General features: G+C 34.9%; 1 protein-coding gene across 1 annotated transcript in view; it reads right to left on the bottom strand.

Annotated features, from left to right (window-relative positions):
• The window catches only part of ADAMTS19 (ADAM metallopeptidase with thrombospondin type 1 motif 19), a 236,229-nt gene that overhangs the window by 119,867 nt on the left and 93,404 nt on the right, over positions 1–22,958 (bottom strand). The window contains exon 8 of the mRNA XM_042958856.1: positions 6,642–6,747. Within this exon, the coding sequence (XP_042814790.1) occupies positions 6,642–6,747 (106 nt within the window). The remainder of the gene's footprint in view (positions 1–6,641; positions 6,748–22,958) is intronic.

Below are 22,958 nucleotides of genomic sequence, written 5' to 3'. Positions count from 1 at the left end.
TACTGATATGCCCTATGAATTATGATCAGGATGAGAGAATTCGTGAAATGGGAGTATTCCAGGCAGAGGGGGTAACATGTGCCAATGCACTTCAGTGTGAAGGGGCATAACACATGAGAAACCCTAAAAACTCTAATGGGGCTGCAAGTGTGCTAACAATAAAAGGGTACATAGTATGAAGTATGGCTGAAGAGATAAGGTAGGAACAGATTACACAAGGCTAGCCCAGAAGCAATGTGAGTAAAGGTAAGGTAATTAGAAGTATCCTTCAGCATCTGGGGTGTAGCACAGTAATTAACAACATGAACTCTGGATTCGGATAGCTTGACTCTGGACATCCACTCAGGCACTTAATTGGCTGTGTGAGCTTTGGCAGTCATACTCTCTAAAATACATCTAATATGATTACCTTCCTTCTTCAGGTGAGAGCAGAAGTCTTTGGTCTCAATGAGCTAAGTCAGGGTAGTTCTGCTGTCCAAGAAATCTCCAGATTTAGCAAGGTTAGAAAAAAACTCACAGGATTATGTTACTAACAATTACCTTTAAAATGATTATTTCTCTGGTAATTTACATACTTTACAATCTCTAAGAGCTGGGCATAAATTTTAGTAAAAGCTTATCCAATATAAGAGGTTACTTTACTTCAAGTTGGAAGGAGTGAATTATTTGTGGCCATAAAGAAAAAAAGGATATGATACGTATATACGGTATATATTTCTATTTTTTGTTATATAAATTATAAATGTATTATATATGATACATATTATATATTTATATTCTTGTTATAATGTCTATATGTATTATACTTAGCAAAACTATCTACAACACCGCTAAATATTTGTGTCAGGAAAACATGTATTATTGGCAGTGGATCATGTCACAGAATTTATGGCTAAAAATATTTCATAAATATACAAGAACAGAGATATACAATTCAATTGCAGACCACCTTTCAGGCTAAAGAGAAAAATATTGGGCTCTCTACCAACTCAAACATGACCTCCATGCAGCACTAACTTAGAGTGTTATGTGGCAGGGTCACTCAGAGTGTGGTCGGTGCCCTGGCTGCCATTGGTGAACTCCTTTTTACCGATCTGTACCTAGATAAGCAGCTGGCACTACAATATAAATTGGCTACAGCACTAAGCACACAGTTGAGTTCAAATGACTGTTTTTCTCTTTTTCTTTTCTTTTTCATTTCTTTTTTCTTTCTTTTCATTTCATTTCAGTTCATTTCTTTTTCATTTCAAGACTTTTTCAATGAAGCAAGCAATGTGCTCTATTCTGGCATAGCTCTTTACATCATCAGGGACCACATTTTGAATGGTAAGATAATTTATTGAGCAGTTAATGAACAATCAAATTTAATGGAGAGAACTTTACTACATACACTAAAATAAAGTCTAGGTGGCCTTCTAACAGTAAAAAAGAGTGAGGGAGAAGACTTGAGAGAGAGAAGAAAATATAAAACAAATAGACAAAAATGTATTTTTTTAAATTTTAGAATGAGGTGTCATTTCTAACTACAAAAAGCCATAGAAGAAATAATTTAAAAAATAACATTTGACTACTAAGAACATTTTTGGTTCAAAAACATTAAAAAACAAGATTAAATTAATAGAACTAGAGAAATCTTAACAACATATGTGATAAAAAAAGAAAGCTTTTAATATCAAAAGAACTCCTGAAATATTAATCTCTATCAGCTTCAGTTTCCTCATCTGTAAAAAAGACAATAATCACAAAATATAGCTCCACATTTTTATGAGATTGGATTATAGAGGAGTACACAGTATTTAGTGCAATGCCTGCTAATAACAGAAGACATTATTATTTTTTTAGAAAGGCTTTAGCAATCTAAGTATGATATCTTAAGGCTTAAAAATATTGTGCAATTGTGAAGTACAAAGTTACTGCAACAAGTTTGGGTGGTCCAAAACTTGCACATAGAAAAGACAGGTGTGGTTCTCGCCCAGGTCCTGGGAGGCAACCTATAAGCATCTGGCACATCCATCCATCCTCCCTCCCTTCCTTTTTATTTTTATTTTAGAGAGAAAGAGAGAGAGCAAAGTCGGGGAGAGGGGTAGAGGGAGAGAGAGGGAATCTTAAGCAGGCTTTACACTCAGCATGGAGCTTGACACAGGGCTCCATCACACGACCTGAGCTGAAATCAAGAGTCGAACATTCACTCGACTGAGCCAACCAGGAGCCCCTGTATTATCTCTTCTGATAAGAATATCTTTGTTTACCTGGGGACTCCAGGACAAGTCAGATAGCTTATAACAATATGATTTGGGGGTAGGACATGACTAGCTGGACCTCTGGAAAGGATGGAGGTGGAAGATGTGCTTTGTAGGTGGTCAGCTGTGCCTCCATGACCAACATTACCACCCAGTAAAATCCCTGGATACCAAGGCTCAGGTTAGTTTCTAGGGTTGGGCAGTACTTTGTGCGTGTTTTCACACATTATTGTTTAGAGAATTAACACACAGTTAGTTCTGCACAACTCACCTGGGAGAAGACAACGTAAAGCTTCTGCCAGGTGTTCCCTAGACCCGGCCCAGATGCCTGCTCCTTTGCTGACTTTAATCCATATCCTGTTACTGTTATAAACTGTCAGTATGAGTAAAATAGCTTTACTGAGTTTTCTGAGTCCTTCTAACAAATCATTGAACCTGAGGGTGGTCTTGGGGACACTCCCCAAACACAGTAATCTAAGTACAATTTATATATCCATAATAAAGTCTGGCTGAAATAAAGTAAAATTTCTTACTTTAACAAATTGTTGTATATAAAATATAGTGTATATGTGTATACATATGCACCCAACAAACTGTCAAATTCACGAACAACTTCCTAAGGTATTTTTTATTTGTAAAAATAAAGTTTTAGGCTTTATGACAGTAAATTTATGAAGATCCCATTTGTATTTCATAAATATAAATACACTTAATACCAATAAAAATATTCTATGGTTGACATTTTTGGTTATAAGAAAAAAATCACATGCCTGACCTATTGTTTAGAAAGGAAAATAACTGTGAAAAGGAATCATAAAACATTGGAATAAATCACTTAATTCCTCTTTCTTGCTATGGACACTAATCTATACTTCTGTATATAATTACATACAAGATTTTTTTTAATTGGAAATTTCCTAAAGGAAAATTCGATACATTTTTACATTTAAGATTCATTCCCCTTTTGAAATAGTAAAAGAGGATTTTTGGTTCTCTTCAATTACTCAAATTCTCACCCTTAAGACTTGGCTTTTATTTCTTGGTGCCCCTTACTGACTTTTCTAGCCATACATGGAGTTTCTCTGGGAAATTCTAGAAACCAAATTCAGATAAAAAACATAAACACACTCATCCCAAATCAGTTTAGAAACATTTCATGTGTAATTATAAAGTCATTCTTGAATTGACAAGTTTGAATGGACTCACTCTGCCACTCTAAAGTTGTGGGTTGCAAAATTATACGATCCATTTTCTGTCTAAGAAAATATACTGGAAAACATAATCCTCTCCCAAAAAACAAAAGAAAGAAATTCAAAAAGAAAAAAGAAGAATTTAACAGTTTCACTTAAGTAGTTGACTTAATTATATCCCTAACACAAAAAGCTCTGTTGATTTGTGTGCGTGGACACATCAGATCCATAGACATAATTATCTAACATTTGTGAAAACTTTGCTTATTCAAGAGGCTATGTGTATATGAATTTTGTTTTATTTTTCTTTCTTCTTCCTACATTTTCCTTTCATTGTGCTTTATATCTTATACTGGATGATGATGATATAATTTATACAGATGACCTCTCTCCTGTTTGTTCCTTTGTGTGTCCTTTGTTAAAGACACCACTACTCTTCACTGTTAATGTATCCCACTTTATAGCATTAAGAAAACTGGGGCGCCTGGCTGGCTCAGTCGGTTAAGCCGACTTTGGTTCAGGTCATGATCTCATGGTTCGTGGGTTTGAGCCCCCGTCAGACTCTGCTGACAGCTCAGAGCCTGGAGCCTGCTACCAATTCTGTATATCCCTCTCTCTGTCCCTCCCCCACTCACTCTCTGTCTCTGTCTCTGTCTCTCAAAATAATAAACATTTAAAAAAATTAAGAAGGGAAATACCAGCCCCCACTTTTGAGACAAATACTGCTTACAAGTAAAGAGGATTTTTAGTAACTAAGTAGTTCAACATATATCATATGTCCTGGTCTTAATTCATCAAGCATTACCAATACCTTTGGCACATCTCTATTGACTTTGGGTACAGCTCTATAAAAGGCAAATAAAATAATATTTTACTACCATTTTAGCCATTCCAACCTGAGTTCCTGGTCATAAACCAATGTTTCTACTACATAAAGCTCAAGTGGCCTTTCCTTAAACTATATCGTTTAGTTTTTTTAAGTAGAAATTCTTGACCAAACCTTTGCATGTTAATAAAGTAACCTGCGTGTGGTTGGTTCCTTTAATCTGTGTTTTTTGTACATTTTAGAATACATCAGAGATTTAAAAAATGTATTTTACATATCCTAAAATAAAGTAAGATTGTTTCTTAAAGTGAACCTTCCACTACTCAGATTGTCTCAGATTGTATATTTCATAAAAATATACTCACACTGCTTATATTATTCAGAAACTTGCATTTAACTTCTAAAAATTATAATCATGAATTTGTACTTATTGTCTTAATATTTTTAATACCAACTTTTTCTTTCCCCTAAATGTTACTTTCAGCATTTTTCATTCAAATATTGCACATGGTTTTCCTTACTATGATTACACTGAAATATCTTTAAATTAAGAAAACTATATTGGAATTAAGAGTCTAAATCCTATCATTCCTGGAGTACAACAATGAACTAGGTTATTGCATTACATATATTCCCTAAAGAATGATGATCTTAGAATCTTATTTATCTGTTTTGTTTCTTTTTTGGATAACAAATAAACACGTTGTATTCTACAGCACTCCACGCACTGACCACTGAAAGGCTGCATGGGAGAAAATGAAAGTATATTTACACATTTAAAAACAGTGACACCAAAAATAAAACCACTGTTCGTCATGTCTTAGACTAGGTTACGGGCACATAGGTATGCTCAATTTCTGATAATTCACTGAGCTGTATCATTATAACTTGACTATTTTCCTCTACTTCAGTTTACTTGAATAAAAGGCTTTTTTAATCAAACACTGTGATGTCCTATATAATCTTCTCCCGAGCTTTCTTAGACCAATCAAATTCCATAGCTCAATTTACTCACTTGTCTCCAGAGTCCAGGCATCTGATGAAAATGAAGCGCACTGGGTGTCTGATAAATACTATAATACCACAGTGCCTCAGCCTGTGATGAGCTGGAAAAGATGGCCCCAGTCTAAAGGGTACAGACACTACTCAGCTCCAAGGAATGGCTGCCATATGGGACTGTAGGTCTAATGTTGCCAGGTCTGGAAATTTGAATTTTTATGTCAAATTTATACTTTTTAATGTTGGCAACTGATTCAAATTTTTAAACACTACCAGCCAAACTAAATATGTCTTTGACCAAAGAGGCCTCCATAAAGAGCACCTCCCTGTGTAGGACCTCACTAAATGTGAGTCCAATTAAAATATTTTTCATATTTTAATTGATACTGCTAGCACGCAGGGAAGCCCACATTCAAAATTCAGTCTGACTCCACACCATTTCTACTGTAAGATACTGGCTGTAAATATGTGCTTGTTGTTCATAATCCGAATCTCAGACCAACCTTATAACACAGGTATCATCCCCATTTTACTGATGAGGGATCAAAGGCCCAAAGAGAGCAGATAATGCAAAGTACAGAACAGTATGACTGAATTAGATAACCTGAATTTAAATCCTTCCTCCAACACGTACTATTTTCACAACTAAATTAAACTTAAATTAATTTCTCCATGCTTCAGTTTTCTCCCCTGTAAGATGGGTACTCTAATAGCCTTACCTCACAAAAATGTTCTGAGGATATATATAAAGCATGTAGAAATGTCGTAGCACACAGTAAGTACTATGTAAATGTTGCTATTACTAATTATTATTGTTATTATCATCATCTGTAAAATGACAGCCTTGCTTGTTGAGTTTTAAGTGAACTATTAGGTAAAGTACTTAGACCTGTTCCTGAGACAGACTGTTCATTACATATTAACTGGGTGAACAGGTGAAATTTCTTTCAAGTACATTACTTCAAACCATGCAGCTTAATTGGCTTTTACTCTGTATAGGGTAATAACAAATACTATTATAGTTTGGAAGTATTTTAATTTGTACAAAGTGTTTTCTTCAGACATGTGAATAATATATAGCTTTGTAGTGTCATGATTATTGTCATGTTTATATTATTTGGAAATGTGTAGTGAAGTGAAACATGTGTCATGTCCTAATGTCAATTTTAATAATGTAATAAGATTTTATTCAAAGTATCAGGAATAGTTACAATATTTAGAAGATACTCTTTAAATTTAGATGATCTTTACCACCTCTTTTTGTTTCCCTAATTTTTAAAACACCTGAGCCCCTCCCCCTAAAAAACCCAAAAGATGCATGTAATTCAATAACTCAAATTACAAAGCTATATGCTAATATGTGGCATAGCCAGAATTTTTACTTACTTGTGACCCATTTCATGAGCAATTGTAAATGCAAGATTCAAGCCATTGTCTTCAGCAATAATACATTTTCTCTTTTCACTACACATTCCACTCAAATAAGCTATACCTAGAAGACACAAACATGAATTATCACATTTCAGATTCAAATGTAAACCTTTATGCTAGGAATCAGTAGAAAAAACTGAAAAATGAAATTCCTTACATTCAAATATGTCTATATTAAGCTGTGATATCTAATCCTTATGAATGAAATTGTAAGAGAAATTGTGTATGTATTAGTCACTCAATAAACTCTTAACACTCTTCTCAATTTAATATCGCAGATTAAATTATTTCATCAATTGTCCAATTCTCAAAAAGGCATACTATAAGAATACATTTTGGAAATACCAGTTTTCATTGTCATGAATGGTCACAACTTGGAAAATATAAATTAAAAAGCAATGATTAAATTAAGTATTTTTCAATTCTTGTTAATAATGTAGTTGCAAAAAAAACCTAAAATAAAATAAATGACATATAGGACATTCTTGAACTCACATTTATATTCTGAGTTAATATATTTAAAAATTTTATTTTGTAAAATACAATTTTAACTAATACAACAAAAAAACTGTGATTCAATACTGAAAAGTATTTCCTCTGAAAATTTCTTGCCTTATAAGATGGCCCAACTGCAGAGTATATGATAATGAAATATTATTTAAGCCAGTAATTTCTGCAAGATAGTTGATCTTCTGGTTTGAATTAGCAGTAACACAGTATGTGATATCATTGATACTCCTTCATCAAAGATTCATGTACCATTTTACTAATTAAGAAATACCTCTGAAGAAATATCCTTGAACACAAAGAACTATATAACCTTGCAAGTGTAAGTTTTAATGCATTTTTAAATAACAAAGTTTATTAAAATAATATCTAGTGTTATTGAATTATCTATATGCTCCGGAATCCTCCTATCTGTATAAAATACATCTAAGCTCATTATATGAAGAAATTAAGGCGTGGACAAGTGGAATGATTTGCCAAAGAACACATGAGTACTAAATATTATAAAATAAAGATTTGAAATGAACTTTGAATCAATATGGCAACTAACATTTAGTTTTTCCCGCTGATTATAATTTAGTGCAGAGTGGCCCCTAGTTAAAGATGGTTAGCTAACTACTTGGGACTTTTTTTCTGTCTTCAGAAACACAAAAAAATAGTGTTATGGAATGATTACATTTAACTAAAAGAATAAATCGCCTTGCCCATGTTTTGGAAAAACAGAAGGTTCATACAAGAACATGAACCGATTTAGTGGACCCATGCCCAAATTAAACAGAGGAGGATTTTATGAATGTGGTAGAACCCCACAGAGGCTCAAGGCTGAGACACACAGGTTCGACAGAGGCATTGCTTGGGGACTGAAAGTGGAGATTAGATGAAAGTATGTCTGAAATCCTCAAGTACTCATTCAAACCTTCGAGTAGAATGTCAAGGCCTGGTATTCACTGGCCTATCAAGAAAATGAAGATACATTCTCTCAACAAAATGCAGTATAAACATACTACTTTTAAAACATAACTACAGGAAGAAATAGCCAAGAGATTAAATACATAAAGATGAAATACATAAAGAAATGCATAAATATCTATATATGTAGAAATATTTTATTAAAATATAAAATGTACAAATAGATGAAATTACTTCTTGTCTTAAAAAAAGTTTATTTATTTATTTTGCAAGAGAAAGAGAGCACAGCAGAGGGGCAGAGAGACAGGGAGAGAATTCCAAACAGGCTTCGTGCTGTCAGCACAGAGCCTGACATGGGGCTCAATCTCACCAGGTACAAAATCATGACCTCAGTGGAAACCAAAAGTTGGACGCTTAACTGACTGAGCCACCCAGGTGCCCTGAAATTACTTCTTTATGAATGGATAGATGGATGAAGGAATGAACAGACAAGTGACAAGCCATACTACTTCATTTGGCTGATTAAAACAGTCAAGATCTGGTACGAAGAAAAGAAGAAGGTAGGGATAAACACAGAGGGGTTAGGGAAGGGAGAAAAAAAGGAAGTCAAAAACATAGTTGTTACCGAGCTCTACTACATAACAAATCAAATACAAAACTTTAAGAAATGCTTGAAGAAACATAATGTGATTTTTAAGAGAGCTAAGTCAGGCACTTATTAATGCAACAAAATATGGAAAACAAACACAAGAGAGTAACTAAACTTGCATTATAGTTGAAGGGAAGAAGGAAAGAAAGATAGAAGGAAGGAGTGAAGGAGGGAAGAAGTGTGAAAGAAAAGTAGCTCCTCTTAATAAGATATTTAAAATTCTCTTGAGCATTTAGAAATTTAAATAAATATATACTTCAAGACTAAATGTCCCACTAAAATACTAAATTAAGTTCAGCTATAATTAGCATGTCAAAGACCACTGTGCAGTACAAATTTCCCTCAGGATGCCCATATATTTCGCCAAACCAAAATAAGCTCATCACCATACATAGATTAAAAGTCAGCTAACATAGGCTGTCATCATTTCATATATCTCTTTGCTGTATGGACCAGGACATAGCAAATTCAGTCACTTTAATAAATTTTACATCTCTTCTCCTATACTACTTGAAATATATTGTTCCCACCAACAAGAGTACTGTTGCTTGTTTCCAATTCTTACCTCTTCCATATTATTTTTTTCTATTCTAGATTGATACATTTTTCCATATTTTGCTGTTATCTTACTATATTGGCTAGGATTTCCAATGTACTAATGAAATATGGGTGGTATCAAACACCTTGTTTTCCTGACGATATTAATAGGAATATTTACAGTTTCACAATGGAGTATGAATGCTCGAGGACTTTATTTTTTTTGATGTTTATTTATTTTTGACAGAAAGAGAGACAAAGTATGAGCAGGGGAGGAACAGAGGGAGAGGGAGACAGAGAATGTGAAGCAGGCTACGGGCTCCTAGCTGTTAGCACAGAGCCCGATGTGGGGCTCGAACACACAAACCGGGAGATCATGGCCTGAGCCAAAGTAACGGACTGAGCCACCCAGGTGCCCCAGGAGGACTTTAATAGATACAGTTTGTTAAGTTAAAGGAGTTATTTTTTGATATTCTTGTATGTCAAGTGAAAAAGGATGCAATGTTATGTGAGGTGTAGGTCAAAGGTAGATGGGAGTTAGATAGCATTTTTTTTAAAGAAACATAAGCTTGGAATAGTGAGAGAAACAGGAAAGAGAACTGATTAAGTACTAGGGGAATACTTAATTCATGGGTCAGAAAACAGATGGTTCAGCTCAGGATGGAGAGCACAAACCTGGACTCTCACTAATATGCCCAAATGAATGATATCCAACCTAATGGTTGAAACACAGAAGAGTACTACTTAGATTAAATTTGGGCTGGGATTTTTCAGAACAGGTTTAAAGAAAGGATGAAAACGTGTAACAGTTGGCAGTAAAATTGATGGGGAACGAAGGGACAGAACTTGTAGCACTGGATAGGTGAAGAAGTAATGTCAAAGATAATTTGGGAAAACAATACAGTTGTCCAGACGATGGAGTCAGCAGTGAAGAAAAGGAACAGATATTCTCTGAAAAAGTACTAGAGATTGTGATAAGAGATTGAGATTTAGAGACTTAAGATTTCAGAGGTGAAATTCCATGATATGATTAACTACTGGCACGAGGGTAGAGAAAGGTAGCTGGCATCCAGATTGAGGGGAAATAATTATTAAGTAGTGTTGGGTGGACTGATGGTATAACGTGAAGTTGCACCTGAATGAACTCAAGAAGCGGAGAGAAAGACGGCCAACATCCACACGAAATGGGGGAGACAATAAAGGAGAACAATCCATCACAGTGACGGTGACAGTGACGGTTAAGACGGTAAAGCTCAAGAGCTTCCATCACAACTGAAGAGTTTTTATATGAGGACAGGAGAGATTTTGACTTAGAAGCAGCAGCGGGAAGCAAGAGAAATGTTACAGGTATACAATGTTGGCATTTTCCTAGCACCAGACCTATGGATAGGGGAAGAATGTCTCTGGGGGCCCTAGATTCCTCACCAGGTTATGGGAAATCAATGACTACTGTGTAGTCATGAAAAAAATATGGTATTGAAAAGAATATAATTTATAATATAAAAGACATATATTTTATACCATAAAATATGAATTTACATACAATAAAACAGAATTTTAAAATGAGTACATATTGGCATAGAGGTATGATTACACCGAAGTATTAAAAAATGCAGACCACCACATTTTCATAAAAGAACAAAAAGACTACACAGATATGGGGGCACCTGGCTGGCTCAGAAGTAGAGCACATGACTCTTGATCTCAGAGTCATGAGTTCAAGCCCCATGTTGAGCATAGAGCTTACTTAAAACAAAACAAATCAAAAAACTACATCAATATGCTAACTTGCTAATAGCAACTGTATTATATAACAGAGAAATAATAAGTAACTTTTCTCCCTCTTGTCCAATTTTCCAAATCATGGGTTTATAATACTTTTACAATGAGAAGATTAAAAGACATAAATATGATAATCATGTCTATGAAATTTAAAGAGTAATTAACAGAATCTCTTATAGACCATGATGCAATTTAACAAATAAGATGATCCTGTATTCCTATTCTCTTTTTACTTATGTGTACAGTTAGAATCTTCAACTAAGATTCTGATAAATTTAAATTTCATTGTCTTACATTTGGCCCACAAAGGAGATTTTCTTTAACTTGAAAGTTATGGAGAATAATTCTAACCATGACTAATTTAAATGACTTGCATTATTCTGTCTAAAAGCCTATGCTTTTCAGTTCCTTTCAAAAACTCATATGTTTCTTATTATAATAAGGGGTAGAGTTTAGAAGGAGAAAGGATTTAACACAGCTGTTATTTAAAGATAGCTATAATACAGACTCTTTTTAAGGTACCCTTTTAATATAAAAGTTTGTACAAACAAAAAGGATACCAAAAATCTCTCTAATTTCCCACCTAAAAATGAATCAAGTCATGTGTGAGGACTGAACAGAATCTCTCATCTGAAAACAATACATACAATCCTGGAATGTAATATGATACCTCATCAAGATAATCATAGAGCCCTAAAACTCCACAGGAAGCGTGTTACAATAGTGGACTAATCAGGAAATCAGTTTTTGAAAAATGTTTATTTATTTTGAGAGAGAGAGAGAGAAAGAGCATGAGTGGGGGAGGGGCAGAGAGAGGGGGAGAGAATTCCAAGCAGGCTTCGCACTGTCGGTGCAGAGTCCAATGCTGGGCTCCAACTCAAAGACCCTGAGATCATCACCTGAGCTGAAACTAAGAGTTGGATTCTCAACCAATGGAGCCACCCAGGTGCCCCAGGAAATCAGTTTTTATGATGTCAGATGGATGTATACTAACAAAAGTAAGTTCTCCAGCTCCACTGGTATTGCCTTTAAGCACCAACTAGACTACTTAAGTTCAAAATCTTGTCTCTCCTGGCACAAAATCGTTCACAGTTCTAGGAAAGATATTTGTTCTAGGATTGTACCTTATGAGAAAAGTTATTCACCTAGGAATGCTACTATTATTTGAGGCCTAATAGAACAAGGAAAAAAATGAATACATGCTGAGCATACCTTCAGGAGCACGAGCCACAAAATAAATACTCATTTTAAAATGTGATCATTAAAATCTAAAGGTATCTAAAACATTATGGAAGAATAAAAGGAAACACCAGATAGAGAAAAATCAAGGTAGGAGAGGCTTTTAGAGAAGGAAACAGCTTGGTGGTTATCACTGAGTGGCCAGAGGTCAGCCAAGGAAAAGCAGGGGAAGTTTGGGGGTAATTTCCTGAACAAAGGACTGAGCAGGGAAAAGGAGATGGTGATGAGAGTTGATATTGCTCACAGAAGGGTAAGTTAGGTTCGTTCAATGTGCAAGCCACGTAGTACATCTCTGCCTCAATAGGTATTTAGCATATCTGCAAGAAGGGGGTGTATGAAATGAAATGCATAGATGAAATTCCTGGAAACAAAGACCAATATAAAGTGTTAACTCAATGTGGGGTCCTAAATAAAAATGTAATTTTGAAGAATCAAAATGTATTTTGTCCACAAATTAGAAAAAAAATTTTTTTAGAATGACTTAATGAGATGGTACCCACATCATACGAAGCCCATTTACATGATTACGTTCAAATTGGACTTTGAACATATTTTACAATAACTTGCCTTACTAATTCAATAATTATCCGCTTCTACTCCATTACAAGGCAAGATGATGATGATTCAGGAATATAAAAGTACAATTATGTAAGTTATGAGTTTAATATGGGTATAGTTATAAATGTATTTTAAAAAGTAGGCTTCCAGATTCTCTTAAATGATTAATCCATAACATTCTTCATAATACAGTTCCTAAGAATACTAAGAAAAAAGTGAATTCCAAAAACAATAGAATATTAGTTTAAAAAAAAACTATAGTGAATCTCTGTGGTTGAAAAGGGAGACTATTTTATAGACATTAAAATGTTGTTTATGCGTTCCCACAACATGGTAGGCTGACAGTCCTTTTGGGAAAAACACATAGAGTGCCAGATAAAATGTAATGAACAAAGTTTTTGATGTATCACTAAGTTTGAAGAAAAAAGATTACCAAGTGCAAGAATAAAGCTTAAAAAATTTTCAAATCTAGAGGATAATATCCTGATTTAATGTTGTTAAATCTGGATATCAGAAAAGATACAAGTCTCATTAAATAACGGGTGTGGTTTCCGAGCACCTGGGTGGCTCAGTCGGTTGAGCATCTGACTTCAGCTCAGGTCATAATCTCACAGTTCATGAGTCTGAGCCCCACATTGGGCTCAATCCTGTCAGCACACAGCCTGCTCCGGATCCTGTGTCCCCTTCTCTCTCTGCCCCTCTCCTGCTCATGCTTGCTCGCTCGCTCTCTCTTCTCTCTCTCTAAGATAAAAAAAAAAAATTTAAATAAAGAATGGTGCGGTTTCAAAATGTCTGCAAGGACAGGCATTAAGGAGCAAGGAACTGAGATCTATACACAAATTAGAAAGCCTGGAAATGCTGTTGATGCTTGAAAATAACCTCAAAAGTCCACATGCAGGAAAGCAACAAGGAATCATAGCTCAAAGTTCTGGGTATGCCAGGAAAGGCTCCGTTAACACAGTGAAACCGAAACCACCATCATGCATAGGCTATGAAGCCACAGGAATATGAAGCCATAAATATAACGTACAAGCCCATCATACAATTTGGGGATCATACAGGATTGGAAAAAACCTTGTCAGTAAAAACAAATGAGGTATCACTGTGACGAGACACTTGATCATCTCAGCAAGCATAGAATTCCCACAGAAGAAACAGTTCCACTGAAGACAAACTCACAAATATAAACGACAAATCAAGTGAAGAAACAGCCATTGTGAGGAGACCATTACCAAAATAAAAACTAGAGAGAACATGTTAATGAAGGAAAGACGTTTTTAACACAAAGATGGGAAGCTTGAGATCTACATTCACTGGGCTACCACAACCCAAATGTATCTTTCTGTAAATAAAAAAAGAAACCCCTTCTTTGTGACACTTTACATCAAAATACTGGTGTAAAGAAATGTTAAATTTCTTCAAACAGAAGGAAAAATTCCAGACTAAAACATGAAAATAAAGAGGAGGAAATACAGAACACCAGAAAGAGTAAATGTACATGTAACTATAAATTAATAACAAATACACAAAACATCAATTTTTTTTAAGTAGGCTCCATCCCAGTGTGGAGGGGAGCATGCCTAGGGGACTCCAATGCAAAACACTGAGCTCAAGACCTCAGCTGAGGTCAAGAGTCAGAAGTCAGATGCTTAACCGACTGAGCCACTCAGGTGCTCCACCTTAAACATCAATTTTAATGTCTTCCAAAATTTAAAATATAGAGAACTAAAGTACAAGCAACAATACGTCATCGGGAGATAAACGGAGTTCAAGAGTTCAAAAGTTCTAGCAATAATCAGCAGTAAAATGATACATGTCATTATATATAAGGTAATTACAAAACAATAGTAAAATAATACATAATTAACAATTACAGCGATTCAAAATGGCATACCAATATTAGATTTGCCTATTTTTAAAAGGCAAGAAACAAAGAAAAAAAAGAAACATGAAATAAAGTGAAATAGTAAATAAACAGAAAGAAAGCATTTCAAATTATGATTTTCATTAAATAAAAAAGACTATACCATGGGAACTGTGTGTGACTGCCAAACTGAATGGATATTTAAGTTCTCGAAGGTGAGAGATGTGTAAATTAAGTTGATTGTGATAACCATTTTATAATGCCTGATGTATATTAAAACATCACATTTTTTACATATATACAACTTTTACCTGTCAATTTTATCTTGATAAAGTTGGAATAAATGAATGAAAAAAAACACTAGGCTGAATCCAAACTAAGATTGTAAATCTGGATTAAAAAAATAAACCTTAAGTGTATTGTGCTTAAAGAGATACAGCTTAAGAAAAAGAATATAAATAAGTTAGAAGTAAAAGAAGAGAAAACAATGTAATATGCAAACATCAACCAAAATAGAGAAAGAGTGACAATGTAAATATTACAAATATAGAAAATTAGACAAGTTGAATTTAAGCCATAAGCATCTAGAGAGATAAAGAAGGGTGTTTTATTGTTTTTTTTTTTTTTACGATAAAAGGATCACATCAACAAGAGGACTTCGCAGTTCTTTTCTGTATTTACTCAACAACTAAGCCTCAAAATGTATATATAGTAAAAATGAACAGAATTAAGAGAGAAAGACAAATCCACAGTTAAACTGGAAGACTTAACAAGTCTCTTTTAATAGCTGATAAAACAACCATAAAAAAATTTACTCAAGACATAAGAGATCTGAACAAAATATTAGCAAATCTCTCTTAATTGACATAACAGAACATGGCACCCAACAAAATTCTTTTTCTTTTTAAAAAACTTTTAATGTTTACTTATTTTTGAGAGACAGAGCACAAGTGGGGAAAGGCCGAGAGAGAGAGAGGGAGATGCATAATACAGAGCAGACTCCTGGCTCTGAGCTGTCAGCACAGAGCCCCATGCAGGGCTTGAACTCACCAGCCATGAGATCATGACCTGAGTCGAGGTAGGACACTCAACAAATTGAGTCACCCAGATGCCCCAATTCTCTCTTTTTAAGTGGACAAGGTACATTTATGGCCATATTCATACTGAGTAGTGAAAAAAAAAAGTGGAAATAATCCAAAGTTTGTTCATTGGCCAAAATGGAAATAATTTAGAAATCAGGAACTAAAAAGGTAACTAGAAAAACCCAAACTGCTTACACATAAGATGATACTCTTCTAAACAGTCCACAAGTGAAAGCAATTATAATGAAAATTAGAAAATACGTTAAACATGGCTACAGTAAAAAGAGAACACATAAAAAATGTGTGGGCTGAAATGACAGTGCTTAGGGAAATTCACAGCATATATTATAAAAAACAAAAGAGACTGAAATCAATGATTAAAATTCCTTCCAGGAGCTGGGAAAAGAAGAGAGCATCAAAGCTTAAGAAAAGAAAGGGAAAGAAATAATAAAGAGCAAAACCAATGAACTATAAAACAAATGTAAAAGAAAACTGGAAAAATTGGTAATTCCCTAGTAAACCGACCAAGAATAAAAAGACAAGTACAAATTATCAACACCCACAAAGAATAAGGAAATGTCTCTACAACCCTAAAGACATCAAGGTAATATATAAAAAAAGCATACCAATAAAATTTACAACTTGCCAAAGCTGTCAAAAGAAATTTTCTATTGCCAAAGCTGTCAATAGAATTTTCTATTATCATCCCATTTATTCATTCTACTCCAGCTGGATTGGCTTGTTTTTTGTTTGTTTGTTTTTGTTTTGTTTTTGCTTTCCTTTTCTTTTTCCTGTCATTTCCATCTCAAGACCTCTTCACTGGCTTTTCACTCTGGAACATTCCTTCCCTAGATATCTCCAGATTTTGATCACCAAATTTAAATTACAAATACCCTTCCTACCCTGGAACTCCCAGATTATCTCTTACTTAAACTGACTCCTTTTTCTATGCCAGTTTATCTTTGAATATACCAATTAATTTAACTATTCATTATGGATATTGGCCATTTCTCTCTTAGAATGTTAAGCACCACAAAGGCAGGAAAGTACTGAGAAGTCAATTTGTTCATTCCCAACAAGTAGAACTGTATAGTACAGTGTATACTATACATTGTATAATAACATGAAAATACATTTTGAGGTGTATTATTGTGCATTTCTCTTTTGTATTTCCACACAAGTCATGTCTTAGTTATCTACAGGCTTCTCTCTGAGGGCACAGGAGAAAGGATAAGGATTAGAGGTAGGTAGCCTTTGGAACTCTGGAGGATAGTGAATTGGGAAACTCCAGACCAATATACGATGACTCAAACATGGAATTAATAAAAAAAAACTCTGGGTCAGTAGGTGGAAAGAAGGGCTGTGTTGTCATTTCTGAGCCTACTTTGACTCTTGCTATCAAGAAGGCCAGAGGGGTGGGCAGTTTAACTCAGGGGACCCAGGGGGCACATGACTGAGATCTGGCAGGGTCTTAATAGCACTAAGAGCTGGAAGGGTAGGGCCTGGGGAGGCTGGGAAGAAAAAAAGTGTGGTAGAAAGAGTTGAATCGGAGTTATAGGGCCCTGACCAAACCAACATTCTTGAGTTGAACCCACCAACTGCATTTGGAGGCCAAATCCAGCCTGTAGACAAAGGAATTCACTGCAAAGACGCTGAGAGCAAAGGTCTCAGAGGAAAGTGAAGGCACTGTGATTTCTGATCTATAGCCCATCAATCACCTCAGCTATGGAAAGAATCAAAGGAGAGGTTAAGGGCACTATTTGGAAGAATTGAATATTAGCTAAAAGCAAACCGAAACAAGGTAAATGAATAAAGTCATTTAAAGTGGGGGAAAAAATAACATCAATTGACATGTTTCAGTTCTCATCGTCCTCAAATCAAAGGAGGTAGGGATTTGTGAGGAAAAGATTTAACACATTCTAGGAAGATAGATGTAACATTTTCTTTTCCTAATTTAGTATCATCTTTGACCTTGTAATGTGTATTGCGACAAAATTAACTACAGATGGGAAAGCACATGTTAAAAAAAGGGTGTGTGTGTTTTTAATGCGTGGCTAAAGGAAAATCAGTGAATACTCACTCACTTTATTTTATGATTCTAAGGTGTGTGGAGGTATCTAAAATCAATAAGTTGTAGACTAGACAGCATATGGATACCACATCTAATTGGTAAGTTTTTTATGAAATATGAATATGATGCAGGAAAAATACAGTGAAAGGTAGTTCAAGTAAATGTTCAGGAAAATAGTGAAAGAAAGTGAGTTCAGGGGTGACCAACTGGCTCAGTCAGTAGAGCATGTGACTCTTGATCTTGGGGTTGTGAGTTCAAGCCCCATGTTGGATGTAGAGACTACTTAAAACTAAAATATTGAAAGAAAGAAAGAAAGAAAGAAAGAAAGAAAGAAAGAAAGAAAGAAAGAGAGGAGGAGAGAGAGAGAGAAAGAAAGAAAGAAAGAAAGAAAGAAAGAAAGAAAGAAAGAAAGAAAGAAAGAAAGAAAGAAAGAAAGAAAGAGAAAGAGAGAAAGAAAGTGAATTCATAGGGACAGTGGTATGAAGGAAAGACAGAGATGGCCAGTTCCTAAAATCTGCTCTTTTAAGGATGGAGAAGACATCATGGTAAAGGACAAGTTCCAAAAGAGATTTACTTGCTGCTTTCATTGTTTTCACATGTTCTTAATCTTTACAATAAACCACACTACTAAGCAGACCTCCCTCCTTCCCACATTAAGATAATGAAACGGAAGGCTTTTGTTTGAAAGTAAGAACAATTAGGAAAATTTATGTCTGCAAGCTAGTTTTGTGCTCCCGCTATTGTATTAGAATACAGAATGATTGTATTAGAATAATCTAATAAATTAGATTTATTGTACTTCACATTCATTTCTCTTCTCTCTTTCAGAAAATTTAAAGGCAAGCTATGGGATGATTTCAGAAGCTAAACTCTCAAATCTTTAGAGAGTTTAAGCCTGACTCCAATGTACATTACTGTGTTTTTGATATATCCCTAATACATAATTAAAAATATATACCATCTTGGGGCGCCTGGATGGCTCAGTCGGTTGAGTGTCCTACTTCAGCTCAGGTCATGACCTCGTAGCTTGTGAGTTAGAGCCCCGCGTCAGGCTCTGTGTTGACAGCTCAGAGCCTGGAGCCTGCTTCGGATTCTGTACCTCCCTCTCTCTCTGCCCCAACCCACTTGCATTCTGTCTCTGTCTCTCTCAAAAATAAATAAACATTAAAAAAAATTAAAATATATATATACCATCTGAAATTCTTAATTTAGATTTCAGTGCAAATCTGAAAATGTAATGCTGGGGTACACTGAAAAAGCCATATGTGATAGATCACACATCTAACACTTATAAATCAGAAATGGGAAATTTACTGTGCAGTCTACCACAAACATGGATGAAAGTTGGTATTCCCATTGCTGAGTTAATTTTTAAAAAAAGACAAATCAGAGTTCTCAGGCTTTCTGTATGACTTTGCTCACAAAAACAAAACAAAAACAAAAACAAATTAGGTTTAATGACTTCATCTGCCTCGGAGACTAAAAAACTGTCATGACTTTAAAAAATAGGTAAGATGAATCACAGTTAAAGATTTTTGGGAAATTTAAGGATACAGCTGGAAAAATTTTAAAGTGTTCTGATTGCATATAAATCAGGAATTTTGGCTAACGCATTTTTATAATGTTATAACGTAATCATATCCTGAAGGCATTAAACAGGGACAATTAAAACTAAAAATATCATGCTACTAAAAAGCTGTATAAATTGCTTTTTAGAATACTAGTAAAAACACTGACAGCATGCATTTATAACCATAAACACATTCAAACTTCAAAACAGCTTGACACATTCTTTTTTCATCATGCCAATTTTTAATCATGTTGTTACTTTTCATAACTCACTCTCTACCCAGTGTGATCAGTGTTTTTTATTCGAGAAAATAAATAATTCTATAAGCTGGAGAAATCTAAAGAATATAATTATAATTACATTACTATTACAAATATCTGATACTCTTAAATCCCAATGACTAAAATTTAAACTATTAAGTTTAATATAGTGATGTGACATGATTTGTTAAACAAAACACATTTACATAAGGACAAGTGTTCTAACTTTAGATGCATTTTTAAGATCTCAGCTTTTTAGGTCTCTACGCTGAGGTAGTTAATAGTAAACTGGGTAAAATCTTCTCAAAGGTGATTTGATTTTTCTAAAATCCTGATTGGAATTGAACACCAGATTTTCATGACCTGTTTTCTGCATTAAGTAAAGACAAAATGCAAAGAATAAAGTTTTAAGGACGGAAGCTCTTGGGTCAAATATTGTAGGGTTTGAGTCCCAGCCTTGATTTTTAGCTTTGTGACCATAGGAAAGTTTGTTCTTCTTCCTGAGCCTCAGTTTTCTCAATAGTAAAATCGGGAAATTAGCCATTTGGCTTAGGAATGCCAGTTAATTTAGATAAAATATTTCAAGCCTTTGTTGGCTTATGTGAAACATGCTCACCCTTAAACCATTTTCTTAACTGTAAAAGGAGGTTAACAATCCCTTATGATCCAGAACTTTTGAAGGGTTAAAGGAGGTGATGTATTTAAAAACCCATGGCACATGACAGATGCTTGAGAAGTATTCTTGTATACAGACAATGCTGGGTGGTGAAGTTGCACTTCTAGATCTTATAATAAGATAATTCTTAAAAACTACAAGGAGGATCTCAGGGAGTTTTCTAAATTAAAATGTTTTTTGTTTCCCAAGGATATATTTGGCAAATTTTAATATTCATATAGTACTTAATAGCACCATTAAAATATTTTCTACTACCAACAAAATTCTATAACTAAATGAAGCTTTAACAGTAAAGGATCTTGAGGAGAAAATTGCCTTATGAACAATCACTTTTCATAATAATTCCTTAAGAATTATGTATCCAAGTCTTATCCCTGGAATATGCCCTGCCAAAATAGAAATATAGTGTCTGATTTATGTCCTGGCCAGAGCCTAATACGAAATACACCAGCAGCCAAGAATTAAACAAGATAAGTTCAGCTTTGCTTTTATTGTAAACCACAGGAAAGATGTCATTTTTCTATCAGGAACTCATTTCTATTCAGAAATACATGGATTGAGCACCTGGGATGCTCATTACTGTGGTATGTGCTGAGGACACAGACAAGTACTAAGCAAGATCCTTGATCACGAAAAGATTAGAAGAAGAGGAAATGAACGAAATGCAAGTTAAATAAAAGGTATATTGAATTCCTCAAAAAGCCTGCATGGTAGAGTGGGAGATAATCTAACAAGTCCAAAAGTGGAAATTAATCAGGGTTCTGAAAAATGGGTAGAACCTGCACAGGGATAAAGGAAAGAAAAGAAAACAAAGAAATGCTCTTCCATTTAGAAATTCTGAAACAATACATTTGAACACACTCACTGAAGTCTGCAAAAATAATCAGTTCTTTAGCAGGGCCTCAGTTAGAAGAGTGTGCTAGTGTGAATTTAAAAGTGGCACAATGATGGGGAGATGACGTTTTAAAAAGGCTTCCAGGGGCGCTTAGGTGGCTTAGTCAGTTAAAGTCATGAATCTCACGGTTTGTGAGATCCAGACCCATATTGGGACTTGGGATTCTCTCTCTCTCTCTCCCTGACTCTCCCCCATTCATGCCCTCTCTCTCAAAATAAATAAACAAACATTTTTCCAATAATTTCAAAAAAGGCTTCTTAAGTGAATGAGAAAAAGGGTTTGGTAGGTGAAGTCTGGGTGGGATTTCAGTCTTTTCCGTTCCTCAGGTTCTGTACATTAGGTATCCTGTGCAAGATACAACCTGCAGAAACCTTTCTGAAATCCCTGGTTGTAATGCAAAAAGCAAATATAACGATCACATAATTTCTTTCTTTTTATGTTTTAATATTTAAATTACTTTCATTGAACAGTTCTAAGAATTTTAACACTCACATTGATTCATTGAATCACCATCACCATCAGGAACCAGAAGAGGTCCATCACTCCCCAAAACTGGGGTTTCCCCTTTATTTTTAAAACTTTTTTTCAATGTTTATTTATTTTTGAGAGAGAGAGAGAGAGAGAGAGAGAGAGAGTGAGCAGGGAAGGGGCAGAGAGCCGAGGAGAGACACAGAATCCGAAGCAGGCTCCAGGCTCTGAGCTGTCAGCACAGAGCCCGATGTGAGGCTGGAGCCCACGAACTGTGAGATCATGACCTGAGCCAAAGTCGGACGCTTAACTGACTGAGCCACCCAGGCACCCTGTGCTTTCCCACTGTAAGTACACTTTCCCCCATCTTTAAAACAATAGTGATCTCTGGATCACTGATCTGATTCATCATTATAGGTCTGTCTTTTAGATAATGTCATGTAAGTGGACTCATAAGGCAGCTAACCTTTTGAGACTGGCTTCTTTCAGTGAGCACAGTGCTTTGAGAGTCCTCAAATTACTACAGACTTGAACCATTTACTTCTTGAAGCCCATCGGATTGTTTCCAGTTTTTGACAATTATGAATAAAGTAGGTATAAATGTTCATGACCAGGTTTGGGTGAAGATAAGTTTTTATTTTTCTGAAGTAAACACCTAGAAATTGGATTACTGAGTCATATGATAAGTATTTGCTTATCTTCCTCAGAAATTGCCAGATTGTTTTCCCAAGTGGTTGTAAAGTTTTGCAATTGCCAGCAGCAATGTCTGAGTATTAAAGTTGACCCACATTATCCACAGAACTTGATATTGTCAGTATTTTATATTTTAGTCATAAAATAGGCATACAGTGATATCTCACTGTGGATTTAATTTGCATATCCCTAATGACAACTGATGATGACATCTTTTCATGTGTTTATTTCCAATATATATCCCTTTTGTGAAATGTCACGTCAAGTCTTGCACATTTTTAAAGTTTGTTTTCTTAGTGTTGAACTCTGAGAGTTCTTTATATATCCTGTATATAAGTCCTCATGTCTGGATATGTGAGACTTATGAAGACTTATGAAGACAGCTAAACAACACAATGGTTAAGAGTACTGATCTCCCCAACACACACAGTCAAACATCTGCATATAACTTTTGACTCTCCCAGAACTTAACTACTAAAGCCTACTTCCTGTTAATCGGGAGGACCTTACAG

The sequence above is a fragment of the Panthera tigris genome, chromosome A1 (genome assembly GCF_018350195.1).
Source record: "Panthera tigris isolate Pti1 chromosome A1, P.tigris_Pti1_mat1.1, whole genome shotgun sequence".
In the NCBI taxonomy this organism is placed as follows: domain Eukaryota; kingdom Metazoa; phylum Chordata; class Mammalia; order Carnivora; family Felidae; genus Panthera; species Panthera tigris.
Note: the sequence above shows the minus strand (reverse complement) of the source record. Positions and strands in the feature narration are given on the sequence as shown.